Source organism: Myotis yumanensis, unplaced genomic scaffold, assembly GCF_028538775.1.
Source record: "Myotis yumanensis isolate MYYU_CA2020_CCGP unplaced genomic scaffold, mMyoYum1.0.hap1 SCAF_12, whole genome shotgun sequence".
NCBI lineage: Eukaryota > Metazoa > Chordata > Mammalia > Chiroptera > Vespertilionidae > Myotis > Myotis yumanensis.
Genome location: NW_027223763.1, coordinates 19,131,782 through 19,148,169, shown reverse-complemented (window position 1 = coordinate 19,148,169; position 16,388 = coordinate 19,131,782). Strand labels below are relative to the sequence as shown.

General features: G+C 44.6%; 1 protein-coding gene across 5 annotated transcripts in view; it reads right to left on the bottom strand.

Annotated features, from left to right (window-relative positions):
* The window catches only part of EPB41L4B (erythrocyte membrane protein band 4.1 like 4B), a 115,753-nt gene that overhangs the window by 23,104 nt on the left and 76,261 nt on the right, over nt 1-16,388 (bottom strand). For 4 of the 5 annotated variants that reach the window (XM_070430946.1, XM_070430942.1, XM_070430947.1 and 1 more), the window contains exons 16-20: nt 13,664-13,893; nt 11,536-11,654; nt 5,996-6,121; nt 5,121-5,188; nt 3,024-3,122 (exon numbers count right to left, since the gene is read on the bottom strand). In XM_070430946.1, the coding sequence (XP_070287047.1) occupies nt 3,024-3,122; nt 5,121-5,188; nt 5,996-6,121; nt 11,536-11,654; nt 13,664-13,893 (642 nt within the window). The remainder of the gene's footprint in view (nt 1-3,023; nt 3,123-5,120; nt 5,189-5,995; nt 6,122-11,535; nt 11,655-13,663; nt 13,894-16,388) is intronic. The other variant, XM_070430944.1, reaches the window with a different exon arrangement.

Here is a 16,388-nt window from a genome sequence, read left to right as displayed (position 1 = left end):
CGTGTGTGTCACACGCTGTTGCTGGGAGACTTCAGCACCGCCCAGGGGGCTCCTCTTGGAGAGGACGCCTGGCAGCTTGAGCCTGGACTTGCTGGACTCCACTCGATGCACCTTTTCCCTTTGCTGTTTTATGCTGCATCCTCTCACTCTAATTGACCCTCGCTTTGAGGAGAACAGCTTTTCTGGATTCTGTGACTCCTCCAGCGAGTCATCAAAGGTGACAGTAGTCTTGGGGACCCTGACAGACTTCGCCTAAGGCTCTCCATGTGGCACTTCTGGAGCCACCCAGCCATAAGGTTGTGTTTTAGAAATGATGGCTGATCCTGGATGGTGTGGCTCAGTGGTTGAGCACCCACCCATGAACCAGGAGGTCACCGATTCAATTCCTGGTCAGGGCATATACCCAGGTTGTAGGCTCAGTCCCCCCAACCCCTGGTGGGGGGCGTGCAGGAGGCAGCATTCTCTTTCATCAATGTTTCTATTTCTCTATTCCTCTCCCTTCCTCTCTCTCTAAAATAAAATTAAAATTTTTTTTTTAGAAAAAGAAAGAAATGATGGCTGCGCGAAAGAGGGTAGATACAAGACCCATGAGCAGTGGGCACCAATGTGATGACCAGTGGGCACCAGTGTGGCCCGTGTAGGGTCCCGCATGACGGCCTCATCAGAGCAGAGGGCCTTGTGGGAAACGTGGCCGAGGGACATGGCTGCCGTGTGGGTGGGACAGACTGAGGAGGGCTCTGGGGATCTGAGGTCATTCTGTGAATGGAGAAGCCTCAAGAGGAGGACTTGGGACTTACTACAAAAAAGGGAGGACAGGTAGGGTTTGAACAATTAAGTAGGAAACTTAATGACACCATGAGTTTGGATTCCTGCTGATGAACTAAGTCAGATCAGTTACATCATTAGCTATTTAATTTTCACAACCACCATGTATTGTGATTGAAATTAGTTGCCCAAGTCACACAGCTAGTTAAGTGGAAGAGTGGGATTGAAATTTCTTATTATCTCATTAGAAAAATTGTAACCTGAAAAGCATAGCTATTATTTAGTTTTACATAAAAAGCCATTTAAAAAATAGCTCATCTTTCGGAGCAGGAAGCAAATGGATACTGCCTCAAATGGAAAAAGACTCCAAATTCTTAATTTTTTAAAACAACCGTTTGTCTTAACTTAGCAAAGAAACATGTATCTAAAGTTCATCAAGTCTTTCAGTTTTACCTGAGGTAAATTAATATTAAATTCATGAAACAACACTTTAATAAGTAAAATTTTATGTGCAGCACTATTTTCTTCGAAATGACTTTCCCCCCTATTTTGACACGATGCACGCAGAGAGAAATGTCTAAAGTAAGTCATCAAATGGGAACATTGATTATTTTTGATGGAGCGATTCTAGGGAATTGGTTACTTCTCTTTGGACTTTGTTGTCTTGCTTGAATTTTTAAAAACTTTCACACTATATTTAAAGAAACAGTTAAGTTACATTTCTGGAGAAGATAAAGCAGCTTGTCACTTTCTAAACGTGCTAGGCTTAAAGGAGGCAATTTGGTGAGTTGGTTAAATTCTCTTCTTCCAGGCCATGTATCAGCCATTGTTTCCAACATGATTACACATCCCCAGTGGCTGACAGCAACATTTTAAATTTCAAAATGTAAAAGGCCAGGCTAATCCTGCCAGCCGTATCCTCAGGGAAGCAGATTTTTCAAGGTTTAATTTGTCCCCCAGAGAGCATTACGGCTGTTAATTATCTGAGTCTTACTCGTTTGGGCTTTCTTAGGAAATACAGCTGCTCATACTGCCCAGAAGTTTCTATGGAGGGATAATGAGGTGGGAAGTGTCTGCCCTCCTCCTCCTTCCTTCCACAAGGTGGCAGGCCTGAGACAGCTGGTTGAGAGCTGGATCGCCTTACTCCCTGTCCTAGGCTGTGCACTAAGGGTAGGTCCCCTTAAACTTGGCTTTTTCTCAGAAGCTTTCAGGTCCTTGAGAAGAAAGGAATGGGGACTAATTTATCCTGTGGCCAGGTCACCGGCTAGGAGGTTTACCCGCATTAACTCATGTTAACCACCCTCACAAAATTCCTCAGAGGTAGGTATGATCTCACCCATTTTACAGAGGAAGAAAGAGAGGATCATAGACTAACTTCCCCAAGAGCTTCCAGCAGTAAACTAGCCAGGCCTCCACCAGGAGCCTTTCTAATTCCAGGGGCCTCGCAAGGTCTCCATTGCACCGGAAGACCCCCCCTGCAGCTCACTGACCAGGCCTGGTGCCACAGCCAAGGTCAAGAAATGAAAAATGCCCTTGGGTCAGTACTGCTACTATTACGAAGACCATCGCCACCCTTACTACAGCACTACCGGTATTCTTTGGATTACAATTATTTGTAATCTGCCTTTCCCTCTACTAAATTGCGAGTCCTCAGATGAGAATGATCAAAGACATTTTGTTCTTCCCCATGGTACCTCGAAAAGCCTGTGAGACCCTGACCAGCGAAACCCTGGCTGGCCTCCCAACTCATAGAAACTGGAAGACAATAAAGGCAGATTGTTTTGTTATTGTTGTTTTGTTTTTAAATATATTTTTATTGATTTCAGAGAGGAAGGGAGAGGGAGAAAGATAGAAGCATCAATGATGAGAGAGAATCATCGATCGGCTGCCTCCTGCATGCCTCCTACTGGGGATCAAGCCCCAAACCCAGGCATGTGCCCTGACCGGGAATCAAACCCTGGCCTCCTGATCCATAGGTGGACACTCAACCACTGAGCCATACCGGCCGCGCAGATTGTTTTAATTAAGCCACTAAGTTTTGTAGTAATTTGTTCACAGCATTTTATAATGAACATAGATGCCAACTCTGTAGTGTTTTCAGGGAGGAAGGTCTGGTCTTGTTATGACCTAACCTGGAAATTAAATGTACTTTGGGGATGGCTCTTTGGGACTGATGTGAAGGGTTAAGAAGCATTCATGACTGAACATTTAGCATCACCCTTGTTGTAATATCTGAGAAATTTGCAGTAAGAACTCACAAACTGTATTGCCTTGTTAACTTCCTCACTCGGGGAGGCTTGATTTCCGGCTTTTCCACTGCTGGCTGGGCCGTTTCCACACGTATAGGAATAGGACTTCTAGAGATAGACCAAAAAAAAAAAACACACATAGAATAATGTGGTTGCCAGAAAAGAGAGGCTTAGGGGGGATGTGCAAAAAGGTGAGGGGAATTTAGAGGCACAAACTTCCAGTTATAAAATAAGTCCCAGGGATTCAATGTATACCATAAGCAATAGAGGGAATAATCTATATATATAAAAGGCTAATATGCAAAGTGTCCCTCCCACCATCCCACTGGTTGCTATGATGTGCACTGACCACCAGGGGGCAGACACTCAATGTAGAAGCTGCTGAGCTGCAGTGACTTGGCAGCAGTGGTTCTCTGGTGACGCACCCCGAAACCAGAGAGGAGGGAGCCGGATTCCTCGTGGGGCCTCGTGGTTATGTTGTTGCTGGGACACTGTCAGCCCGAGTCTGGTTTACTGCACACTTGCATTTGCATTCCACGCCCTGTACGACAGCAACTTTGCAGAGTACCCTCTCCCACTCTGGGATCCCTCAGGGGATGTTGGAGACCTGGTTTCAGCCCAATCCCTGCAGGCCAGGCTGAGGGACCCCACCTGCTGGAGGGACCCTGCTCACTCCACAGATGCCGGGGAGGGACCACGGGAGGTTGGCTCCAGTGCATGTCTGGCCTGTCTCACCCAGTCCTGCCCCACTGGCCACCTTCCAATTAATTTCCTTTCAATGTGCACGAATCCGTGCACCGGGTCACTAGTTTAAAAATAAATGTTGACTCGCACATGCACGATATATATAAAGCTCTTGCTGGTGCCAATTCCACACCTGTGCTTTGATCTGTCATTGTCGATTGTGAATTTGGTTGACACTTTTATTATAGAGAAAGGGCGAATAGCGATATTAAAATATTTCTTTGAATTAATTTCCTTTCAATGTGCACAAATCCATGCACCAGGCCACTAGTATCATACTACCTTTGTACAGTGATGGTTACTAGACCTAGCGTGGTGATCACTTCATAAGGCATATAAATGTCAAATCACTATACTGCACAGCTGAAATTAATAGAGCATAGTATGTTAACTAAAATTTAAAAATAAATAAATAAAGAAACTAAAGCAAAACAGAACAACCCCAACAAAAATTTGTATGGCCTTGTTTTAGCTGTAGGGGGATTGCTTTCTGTTCATTTATACCTTAATAAAAATAATAGTTAAGATAATCATTTTTTCTCCTCTCTACTCTACTAATTAAATATAATTTTTAAAAAAATTCCATAGAAAATCCAAAAACAAAAAAATATCCTAATAAAGAAAATATATCAAGTAGGAACTGAGTGTAATTGGGGTACCACATAAAATTTCCCTGCCCAAGACACACATCCCCAATATCAGGGTTTGATGCATTACCAGGATTTACTAGTAAAATGAGTAAAGAGAAACCTGTGGATAACCGATTTTTACTTACTTCCAAGTAATCTTGTAGCCATATTATGGAATATATGTATTTAAAGATAAAGAACCGTAGAGTAGTTAATGTGAAAGATGCATAATCAGAATACCTTTAAGACTTGCTCTAAAACATTTTAATTCAAATGCATATGTAAACATGGTAAAAATTAAATTTCACTTTTACCTTTCCTCAATAAAATATGCCAGATAACCAATAGGCCCCATTCAAAACAGCAGTTTTAGGGGAAGGCTTTCAGGCATTTTTGCAGTGGTCGAGTCTGGATGGCACCCTGAGAGCAAAGTGGAGTCTTTAAGGGGAATGACGAGGTCAGATCTCTACACTTGAGAAGCAACTCGAAGTGATTTCTCTGTTAGCATCGCAGGTAGCAATATTAAAACTGGGGATAAGCAACATTTTTGAGGCTCAAATGAAGTCGTGTAAGCCAGTCTTTTTTCTTTTTTCCTATCTTGCCAGGCTCCCATTCACCCAGTTTTCTTCTTCCTCTCTGATTTTCTTAGCAAAACCCTCTTGAGTAATGTTTTCAGGATCATGTTGATGATACAGAGAATATTGTTTCCCCATTCAAACAAGAAGCAACAGACCTTACATTAGCGTCCTGAAGACTGGATTTCTTATTGATATTTACAAACGTCGATTCCTCTTTTCCAGCCTGTGAAAGAAAACAGGCAGGTGAATGTCTTGGCATGCGAACCTGTTCTCACGTCTCCTACACTCAATGGATTATAGAAATGTGAAGGTGGATCGAGGCGGTAGTTCATCAAGTACTCAGTCAATAACAAATATTCTCTGGTGTTTATGTAAGTTAACAACAAATAGAATGTCTCCTTGAGTCATTCCCCATCTTGGGGATTAACACCTCATCATTCAAAAGCAATCAATGCTTGTTTATTGAGCACCTGCTATGCGCCAGCTCATGCTTGAATGAGAAAAGGATGGTGTGCGAAAAGCCAAACCCACAGTTGAACCCCCACCTCGCATTTTAGATCAGGAATAACAATCAGCTCTATAACCACGCAGCACTTAACAGCTCATAAAGCATTTTGGGATGTGTTCTTTCACATAAGCATAACAGCCTGGGAGGAACCGTGTCAGATGATTTTGATAGAAGCTTTGTCCCCCTCCCTCTGGTGAGTCCCACCAAGAACAGTGGGGGAGGAAAGACACCCCCCAGACAGCCATGCCAGCTGGACGCACGCTAGAAGGCAAAGGGAGATGCAGCCGTCTGCGGCCCTCATACCCGTCACGACCTACGGAGCTGGCCGATGCACTTACCCGATTCATAACTGTAACCAGTTAATAACTCCTTATATTAAAATCTCTCTGCACATGACAGGTGTGGCTCCTGTCTCCTGGCTGGACCATGACCGACACAGGGTCCTAGAGTACCTCATTCTTCTCTCGGGCCTGGAGGAACTTCGGTCCTGTGAAATCAAAGGAATGCATGCGCTCCACACACCTGGGCACTCACTCGGGAAGCATTCTCCAACTGGGCTTTCAAAATGTTACACTTCACGTGATCAGCCACAGGGGAAGGCAAGAGTGGGGTCTGAAGAGTCTTCTCAGAAACTTTTTTTTCTTCAACCTGTGACGAGCCAAAACGCAACAGATTGGATGCAAAGGAAAAGGAAAACATACAGATTAACCTTTCCTTTAATCATAATTGCAAACAACACAGACTTAAACATATAAAGACGTGTATCACCAAATCCTTATATTCATAACCAGTGCGTTTACTATGTGCAAAGAATTGACAAGCCCTTCCTCTCATTGTCATGAGAAGCAGGGAGAGGATGCATTAGGGAGCACATGAGCCAGAAGACAGGGTGAGCCCTGGCCGGGTAGCTTAGTTGGTTAGAGCATCATCCATATACACCAAGGTTGCAGGTTTGATCCCTGCAGGGCCATGACCAACATAGGGTCGTAGAGTACAATAAGAAACCAATGAATGCCCAAATAAGTGGAACAAAATAGATGTTTCTCTCTTTCTCCCCACCCCCACCATCTCTCCCTCTCCTTGTTCTCTCTCTCTCTCTCTCTCTCATCAATAAATAAAAATTAAAAAAAGAAGAAGATGGGGTGAAGGTTCAAAGAGAGGAGGTTCTTTGAGAGCCCTGTAGCTACACCAGCAGGCAGGTCCAGGACTCAAGCTTCGAGTCTCCTATATCTTAGTGCAATGCTATTTCCCCCAAAACTGCTACCTTTTACATATAAAGGTTCAATTTTGTGGCTCGTTGGGTCAAAGGAAAGAGTATAAAATATTCATTGGTATGTTTTCAATAAATCTTGATGAAAAACGTGATTCACGAGAAATTTGTATCTATGCTACCTCATTGTAGAGTGTCTCAGTTTCTTCCATAACTTACTATGTCTGCCATTTCCCATGAACTAACTGAACATGCGCCTATAATTCATATGATCCAGTTAAATGGAATTACCCTGGAACTACTTAGTTTAAGTGGTGTCCTAAGCAATAATATCTGAAATCATGGGCTTGGTGGCTATTCTATTTATTATAATGTACAGTATGATAGTTATATAACTATTAAAAATGCTTATGCATATCCTCTTGGATGGCATACATATTACACGCAGGGAAATCATGTCTTATTGTTAACCATGTCTATTGTGGTCATTGCATATGCCACTGAGCACATAGCACGTGCTCAATAAACACCTGCTGAAGAAGATCATAATGACATATAGTTATTATTAGAAGAGATGTATTTCGTAAGAAAGATACAAGGGCACATGATTGCTAAAAGTCGATTTTGTGATAGCAGGACATAATGTGGCCTGTCAGCCACAATGGGCCAGGGCAAGAACAAAATGTTCTAAAGGCCTCAAATTCTGCAAGTTCCAAAATTAATCTCACTCTCTAACTCAAAAGTCCTATGGAACATCATGGGATCCCTGGAGGAATTATTGTGCAATTGGCTGGCTGACATCATTTATTAAAGAAAAGAGGGCACAGAAAAGAGTGTCTCCATGGGACCTCCAAATGCATAGAGGAGCATTTGGTAGACGAAGCAGAACTCAGCAATCTCATGTAACAGCGAGATAGGCAGTGACAGAAGACCTGGATTTGAATCTCAGCTTTCCCCCTTACTAGCACCATAAACAAAAGCTGTTCTGCTGCTGCTGCTGATAACAAAAAGAAAATGATAACATTTACCAAGAGCTTATAATGGGCAAGGCACTGACCAAGCATTTCTTTTGTATATCTTATTGCATTTTCTCATTTAACCATCACGTGTGGCGGTAGATACAATCACTATCCCCATTTTATAGATGAGAAGAAAAAAAAAGAAAGTAAGCCACTTGCCCAAGGTCACACAGTAAGTTCCAAGAAGAGCAAAGATTCACACCCAGAATTAGGTGACCCCAAGGCTGGAGTCCTGACCACTCAACCACACTGGCTTCCCTTAATCTGAGTTTCAGTTTCTTTCTTCATAAGGTTATTATGAGGATCAAGTGAGAAAATAAGATATGAATGGCACTTTCATGGTAGATTCTTTGGTTAGGAAAGAAAATATAACTAAAAAAGAACATCAAACATGAGGACACTAATGATCTTAAGCCGTCAAGTTGGATATAAAGAAAACGGACTCATTTGGAATCATTATCCTAAGAGACTTAGCAGTTTCCAAACAGCAAATGAAGTAACTTATGTGTTTTGAAAGATGAGATTTACAGTACACCTTTAGGATGATGCATCATGTGTTTCTAAATCCTGTTAGATACAGTGTTTACTGCCAGAATGGTGTCTTCCCTGGTGTGCAAAGAGTTACTTTTTAAATTAGATTTACTTTGGGGGAATGATATGCTGGGAAACAGAAATTAAATTGGTTCCAAAGCCCATTTGAGGTTTTTGACAATTGCTTAAGGGGACATAGTTATACTCAAAGTCGTGACCGAAGACCTACTTAAAAAAAATTGAATGCTGCTAAAATAAGAAAAGAATGAGGATCCAGCATTGATTTTTCCCCCCTTGAATTTAGTAATTCTTTTTAGACATAAAATTCAAGCTGGCTTGTTCCTGTTTGATCTGGACAAAGCAAGAGCTACTGTTCAGCTCTCTGATTTGACTCAGACGGAGGCCAATATAAATTTTGGAAAATTCGAGTATCATTATGTGAACATGTTTGCATAAAAGGCATCTTCAGGGGGGATAAGCATCTGGATTGCAATAGGACCATATCCCAGCCTGGAAGATGGCTCCGAGAATCTTGTGCTTTCTCTTCTGCATGATCAGAGTTTGTATTTTACATTCAATTTGAACTGTGGACAGATGATTTATTGTTTGATATAGAAATACAGACTTCAAAACATACAGAGGAATGACACTTGGACTTGGTCATTAGAAAAGGTCCATCTGTTTGGGATGGCAATGGAGATAAATGATCAGGTGCATTTTTAAATTATTGACACGAATTGTTCACACATTTGAAATCTCATGAGATTTAATTTCTTATGATAATTTAGGTACTACTTTGGAACTGAGCAATGAAAATGTCTTCTCATCATTAAATCAAGAACAGGTACTTCTCCAAACCTTAGAAGAATCAGTAGATTCTTGATCATTGAGGCTGGAAAAAACTTTAAGAGTCATCAAAGCCACTGGTCCCAATTGTGGTATCATATAAGTTGTAAGGTCTGTTGCGAGGAATGCTTTATTAATGATAAAAATCATAGTGTGGAATAACAATATACTTTGCTTATGTGATAGGACAAAGTCAAGGTTATCTGACATCATCCTAGCCTGCCTGCTTACTGAGGTATTTCTTCAAGTGGGAGAGAAAAGAGAGGCATTATATATAGTTTGAGCTTCAGGGAAAAACTTAAGTCACAGCTGTCTCAGCTTTGCCTTAACCCAGAGCAAGCCACTGTTGTCCATTTCCCACCAAACACTCATGATGATGACAAGTTACATACCGCTTCTGAGTTCCTTGATATTACATGCTATACTTCCTCACAAAACATGTTTGGGTTCTGTCAAACTCTGGGTAAACCCCGGTGAAAACATTTAATGTGTACAGTACATCAGAAAAGTTGAAAACCAAGAGACAGAGAAGGACAAGTCTAGAGGGCACATGATGCACTGGATTGACTCCCCAGCACCTGGTATGGGCCTGCTCGATAAAGAATTGTTGCTTGAATGAATGAGTGTCATCCCGCAGGAGGAATTCTCTCCAGCTAGCCAACAGGGAGCGTAGTACAAAAGAAAAGTGGCCCAGCCAGTTGAGCATCGACCTATGAACCAGGAGGTCACTGTTTGATTCCCAGTCAGGCCAATCAATGCTTCTCTCTCATTGATGCTTCTATCTCTCTCTCCCTCTCCCTTCCTCTCTGAAAGCAATAAAAATATATTTTAAAAACAGAAAAGTGGATGAGGGGGGCCTTGAGGTTGGGATACCATTAAGGAACAGAAGGACTTCAGGCTGCCCTGTGGGGGGAGGAGGAGTGCAAGGGAGTGAGGGTCTTCTGAGAAGCTCTGAAGTCTACTGTAGACTGGAGGGCTGGCTAGGGTGGAAGAACAGCCCAGACAGGAGGTATAACCTTCCCATGCTCACCAGCAAAGGGGCGCTTCCCAAGTCAGGTCTTCCAAATTCCTTCTTATAAAAGAGCAAAGCTAAGCATTAGAGTGGAAGAAGTGACCCAGGAGTGACAAAGACTATTCCTTTGGGGACTTTAAAAGAGTAAAATATTCTGACAAAAGCAGCTCTCAACTGGGAGCGATGTGACCTTTCAAGATACCATTGGCAAAGTCTGGAGACAATTTAGTTTCAACACCTGGACGGGGGTGGTACTGCATCTGGTGGGTCGAGGCCAGGCCTGCAATCTCCTACAATACACAGGACAGCCCCTCTCAACAAAGAAATAATAGCCCCAAATGCCATAAGGCCTGAAACTGAGAAACCTGGGGAAGAAAAGAAAGAACCATATCGGAGTACAAAGGGCAATGGATCAGGCATCGGGGTGCATAGATTCAGCCCCTGCTGTGTGACCTTGAGAAAGTAATTTCCCTCCCTCTGGTTTGATGTTGAGAAGGTTGAACTAAATAATAGATCAAATCCAGCCCTGACAGTCTATAGTTCTAACATAAAATTAGATTTTTACGAGGCTGTGCAGTTGGATAAGAACAGATCTAACCAAAAGAGAACTTGGCTTCTGCCCTGTCCCTCCCTGCCTCCCTCCCTCCCTCCCTCCCTCCTTCAAGCCTCCCCTTCCTTCCATCAGCAAATAGTTACTGATTATCTACTATGTGCCAGGCACAGTTGAAGAGAGAGAGAGAGGAAATGGCATGGGCCAAACTGTGTTTCCCCCCTCAAAAAAAAATTCATATGTTGAAGCCCTGACCCCTAATGTGATGGTATTTGGAGATGAGTCGTTTGGGAAGTAATTAGATTTAGATGAGGTCATGAGGTGAGGACTTCATGATGGGATGAGTGGCTTTACAAGAAGAGGAAGAGAAAAAGATCATTTTTTTCTGGCAAATGGGAACACAGCAAGAAAGTGACCTTCTGCAAACCAGGAAGAGAGCCCTCACCAGGAAACAAATCAGCCAGTGCCTCAATCTTGGACTCCCTAATCCCAGCCTCCAGAACTGTGAGAAATAAATGTCTGTTGTTTAAGGCACCTGGTCTATGGTGTTTTGTTATAGCAGCATGAGCAGACTAATACAGAGGGGTAAAAATGGGAAGAGCAGAGTGAGGACCCTTCGCTTGCAGATCCTTCTGTTAGAAGGAGGGAGAGACCACTAATAGATCCAGTCTGTTGGCCTCAGCACTGAGGGCAATGCCTCGCTCGGTAAGTCACCCAAAAAGGATGTAAGTGAATATTTGCTCCTCAGACACGCTGAGCAGAAACATCAGGAAAGCCCGAGGAGAAACCCCTTCAAGCCAAAGGCACCGGGTCTAGGAGGCAGCCAGGGTAATCATCAGAGGTCTGACGTGAGCCCCAGGTCCACGCTCATTGCCTGGTTCTGGTCCTCGGTACCTTATTGATGTTGATGTGCAGAGCAGGCCAGGGTCCAGGAGCCTTCACAGTGTCCAGTTCCAGCTTCTTTAGATGTGTGGCCGCCTCATTGAACAGGGCAGGTGCTCCTGGAGTCAGTTCTATAAGAGACCAAAGGGAACGAATGAGGAAAAGCTAGACGGTAAAAGATGTTTCCAGAGCCCCACTGCCAGCACCTTTTCTGCCTGCCTCCTCCTCTGGCAGCTTGCATCCCTTGAATACAACTAGTTGACGGGGTGTGAGAACATCTAAGGTCAAGGTTTCAAGGCCTAACTCCCTCATATATGAGCTGGGTGGCCTGGGTGAATCACTTGACCTCTCTGAGCTTTTGTGCCATTTTACATTGAAAATAAAATTATTTACCTTTCAAAATTGTTGCAAATATGAAATGAGGTCCTGCATGTACAAATGCTTTATTAATGGTAAAGCACTATGCAAATTGGAAAGATTAGTGCTCAAGCTAACAGGCCTATATGAATGTGCCCTTAAAAACTAGGTTATGATTCTAAAGTCAAATTCATTGATTTTTATTTCTCTACTACTTTGGATTAGTTCCACCACCCCTCCCACTAGCTAGTATTTACCCATTAACACATGACGTTACATATGTGATATTCATTACACACTAAAACTTGTGCCAAGTATTCTCTGCCATTTAGGTCTGGGGAGCTGGAACAGAGAGATGAATGAGGCAGATGCATGTGCAGACAACTCCAAATGAGAGTAATAAAAGGCTTGTTTAATTGCTCCAGGAGTGAGAGAGAAGGTACTCCACAGGTAGGAATCAGGGAGGGGTGTTAGATGTCACTGATGACATCTGAGCCAGTTCCTGAGGGATGTGTAGGAGTTCAACAGGCAGAGGAAAGCAGGTGCAAAGGCCTGACTTGGGAAACAGCACAATGCGTGGTGAGAGCTGAGTAGTGGCTGGAGCGTAGTGAGTGGAGGGAAGGCTGGAGACCTCGGCAGGGGCCAGGCTGTGAAGGTCTGTGTGTGGCCATGCTTAGATGTATGGGCTTTATTGCAGGACAGGGAGGAACCGTGGGACCGTCTTAGGCATTTGGTCAGAGCTACCTGGTGAGAGCTCCTGCTTCGGCAGCTACAACCTGGAGAGGGGGTGCATTAGAGGGGGTGCCCTTGAAGGGGCTGTAACAATTATCCAGATACAAAAAGATGCCATGGCCTAGGGCAAGGGCTGTGTGGATAGTGATAATGGGAGGGAGTTCTGAGTCTTCAACACCAAGGGAATGATGAGTTCCCATTCCCGGCTTAGCCAACCGGGAACTGTTCCCTGTGGCCAACGAGTGAAGGCGCAATGGCTCTTTCTTTTCACCAGCTCACAGACTCCCAAAATGTCAGCCCTGGAAGGTTCCTTGGCCATCCATGTGGACACCCTCTACCCCATTTCACAGCTGAGAAAACCAGGGATCCAAGAGGAGATTTGGCTCAATAGTGAGCCTGGGAATTGCTGCCTCTTGCCTCTTCCTCACTGCTTTTTCAAACCGTATATGATAAAGAATCAGTTCTTCCCCCCCTGGATGTCACAGACCAATTCTTAGATAAAATATAATAGAAGTGAATTCTAGAAAAATAAAATAATAGACATACAAAACCCAAGCCCACATTTTTAAACCTTTAACAGCTATAAAATCACCTTTAAATTGCTAAAAATGTTTCTAATGGCTTACTCTCCATTTCCGTAACTTCTCTCCCTGGGATCTGAGGTCACCTTGCTCTCAGAAGAGGGATGTCAGAAAGGGGCTAGAATGGGTTTTCCTGAAATTAGGAAAGCAGAGATTCTAGCCGCCTCACTCCTCTCTTTCTCTTTCTGTCGCCTTGAGCCTGTGCTAGAGACGGATGAAGCAGAGATGGGCTAAGGAATGAGCAGGAGGAGAGAGGACTGTTACCTTGTAATGAAATCAGCTTCCTGGTAAACCATACTCCCTACCTTGCTCCTACCTAATTGCTCAAGGCCCAGACCCAGTAACCCAGTGCTGACCTTACCACCGTTCCACGCTGCAACTGCAGGGTCTGTGTTGAGGATGCATGGAAGCCAACCATGCCCTGTAGCATCCCTCCCACTACCCCACCCCGGTCCCCGACCCCTACTCACTTGTAAGGGATTTACTGCTGGAGTTTGGGGACCTCAAAGGCCCCTCCTTGTTCTCCAGGGTCAGCGAGAGGCCATAGTTTGCGTGGTGCTGGTGCTGGTGCTGGTGCTGGTGGTGGTGGTGGTGGTGGTGCCTCCCCGAAGCTTTGGTAGTGAATGGCGTGCCCCCGTTCTCCTCGATGCCGAAGGGTAGCCGGTCCGAGCTGCTGAGCCCTGGGGAAGGGAGCGGGTAGCTGTGGAGGGTGTCAAAGTCAGTATTTAGAGAAGCAAAACGCCTTCATGTTCCTGTGCGTACTTTAAAAGAAGTTCTCAAAGCAGGAGAAAAACAATAGAAAGCAGTTCAACAGATCCACAGGGTTATTGTGGAACAGGACAGAAGGGCAACGTTGCTCTCCAAGAAAAAGCAGAAAGTGGGAATTTGTATACATCGGAGACCTTCAACCTTAGCAAAATTCTCAACTTTGAAATGAAATAATTTCTGTTAAAAAAGATGTTCTCTAAACAGGAAGGAAGACATGAAAAGCAAGGATAAAAAAAAACACAATTTGTCAACTGTCGTATAACACGATCATAATGACAAACTGGAAGTCTTGGAGTCCCCTCTCCCTTCCTCCCCATCAGCCTCACCGTGCAGACAGCACCTGTTGATGTTACTGCTGTGCCATCTTTTAATTCCAATGGTTCCTCTCGCTTCTTCCCAATATTGCCTTATGGAAGCCTGTGTCATCTCCCACGTAGACTGCCTCAAACACAGATTCCTAACAGCCCTCCTCGCCTCTCCTCCCTCTGACCCACCCTGGCTGCTCCTGGAGGCCTTGCTCAGGACGGTCTCACATTGTGCGCATGTGTGGAAGAATGTGGAAGAAGGGGTGACTTTGGCTTCTGGGTGGGGGAGGGAGTCACAGACCAGCCTCCCTTCTCCAATGATGTCCACCCTCCCCATGGAGGCCACAAAGCAGGCAGCAAGAAGCACACCGACTTGTTGGTGAAACACCTGGGTTCCCGTCTTAGTTCTACCCCAGCCTTGGGAGGAACCATGGACAGTCGCTCTGAGCTTCAGTTTTCTGCCTGGGAACATGCAGCTGGTGAGGTGATTACTGGCATCTTCTTGGGATGGCTTACTGCACACTCACTGTGTGCAGGGCGACCCTTTCACCTGCTCGCGGCACCTGCCAGCTTCACAGCAGGGTCCCGGGAGGCAGGAACAGCCCGCACAGCCGCACACGTGCCCCCAGCACCTTCCAGAGGAGCCTGCTGGGGGCACACCGGCTCCTCGTTACTTGGAGCCCACAGTGGGGACGACTCCGTATGCCTAGTGAGAACTAAAGCAGCAGGGAGATGCTGACAAAGACCTCGGTAGAGCTGCTTCCCATGGACGGGCCTCAGAAGGGTGACAGGCGGGTGGAACCATTTATTCTTTCGGTCCTCAGGCAAGTGGACAGAACCAGGGAGCCCGGAGCCTCAAGCAGCCTCGTCTGCTTACTCGGCTGCTACACAAATACGTCATGTTCTGTGTGCCAAGGACGAGGAAACGTTCGGAAGCACCGCCACTCGCCCACACTGCAGCCCATTAGCCTGGAACTGTGGCCCTCCAACCGGGACGCTCAGCAGGATCTGCGCAAACACCGTGTTTTTACAGCAGGTGGTGTCAGCCAGCACCACTCCCCCTCCCCCTCCCCCCACTGAACACTAGCGCAGTAATCATGCTCTCCAAACACTCACAGAGAAAAACACCCAACGCTCAGTTTTTTTTGAAGTGCCCAGCACTGTGTCATCTATGAATGCATTTAACCTCCCAACAATCATTTGAAGAAGGGACAGGTATTGTTTTCTTTATTTTACAATAACAGAAAGGAAGGAGATCCCTGGCTGGGTGGCTCAGTTGGTTGGAGCGTCATCCCCTGCACCAAAAGGTTGCAGGTTCGATTCCCAGTCAGGGTGCATTCCTAGGTTGCAGGGTCAATCCCTGGTCTTTCTCTTTCCCCCTTCCTCTCTCTAAAAAAATCAATAAGCATATCCTCAGGTGAGAATACAGCTAGTAAATGGCAGACGTGGGATTTGAACCTATGAAACCTGACTCTAGAGCCCTGTGCTCTCGCAAGCGCTAAGAGGCACTGTATTGCCACGTGGACAGAAGCAGCAGTATCATGACGTGAAAAGAACGCTGCTTGGCACTTAGCTGTGGTTTTACTGCCACTTAGCTATGTGACCCGAGGTGACTCGTTTCACTTATCTGGGCCCCAGACACTGCATATTTGGGCAAACATTTATTAAGCATTTATATGCCAGGAACTACAGCTCAATGAAATAATTTGATCTCTGCCATGTCCTGCTGAGAGCAAGGGCAAGGTGCATTTGCTCGGTATGGTTTCCAGGACACCTGTCACTTATTTCAATTTTTATTTAGTGGAGACTAAACAGAATGGACCATTAGACCAACATATTGCTACAAGCTCTTATTAAATTCAGTGGCAGCAAGCAGAAAGTATATTTGAAAGCCGTACTTTTTCCATAATGCGTTTGAGAAGAAAATTGTGTAAGCATCTTAGGAATATGACACATTACACATGTTAGGTCTATTAATTAGGGATGATTTCTTACAGCAACTTAGTGGTTCTATTTATTTATTTTTTTAAAAGAGCAACTAGAGAGGAAAGATGCCCTACCTTTTTCTCCTGTCTGAAAAGGTCAAAATGACATTTTTAGGGCATGGTTTAGATGTCTTTCT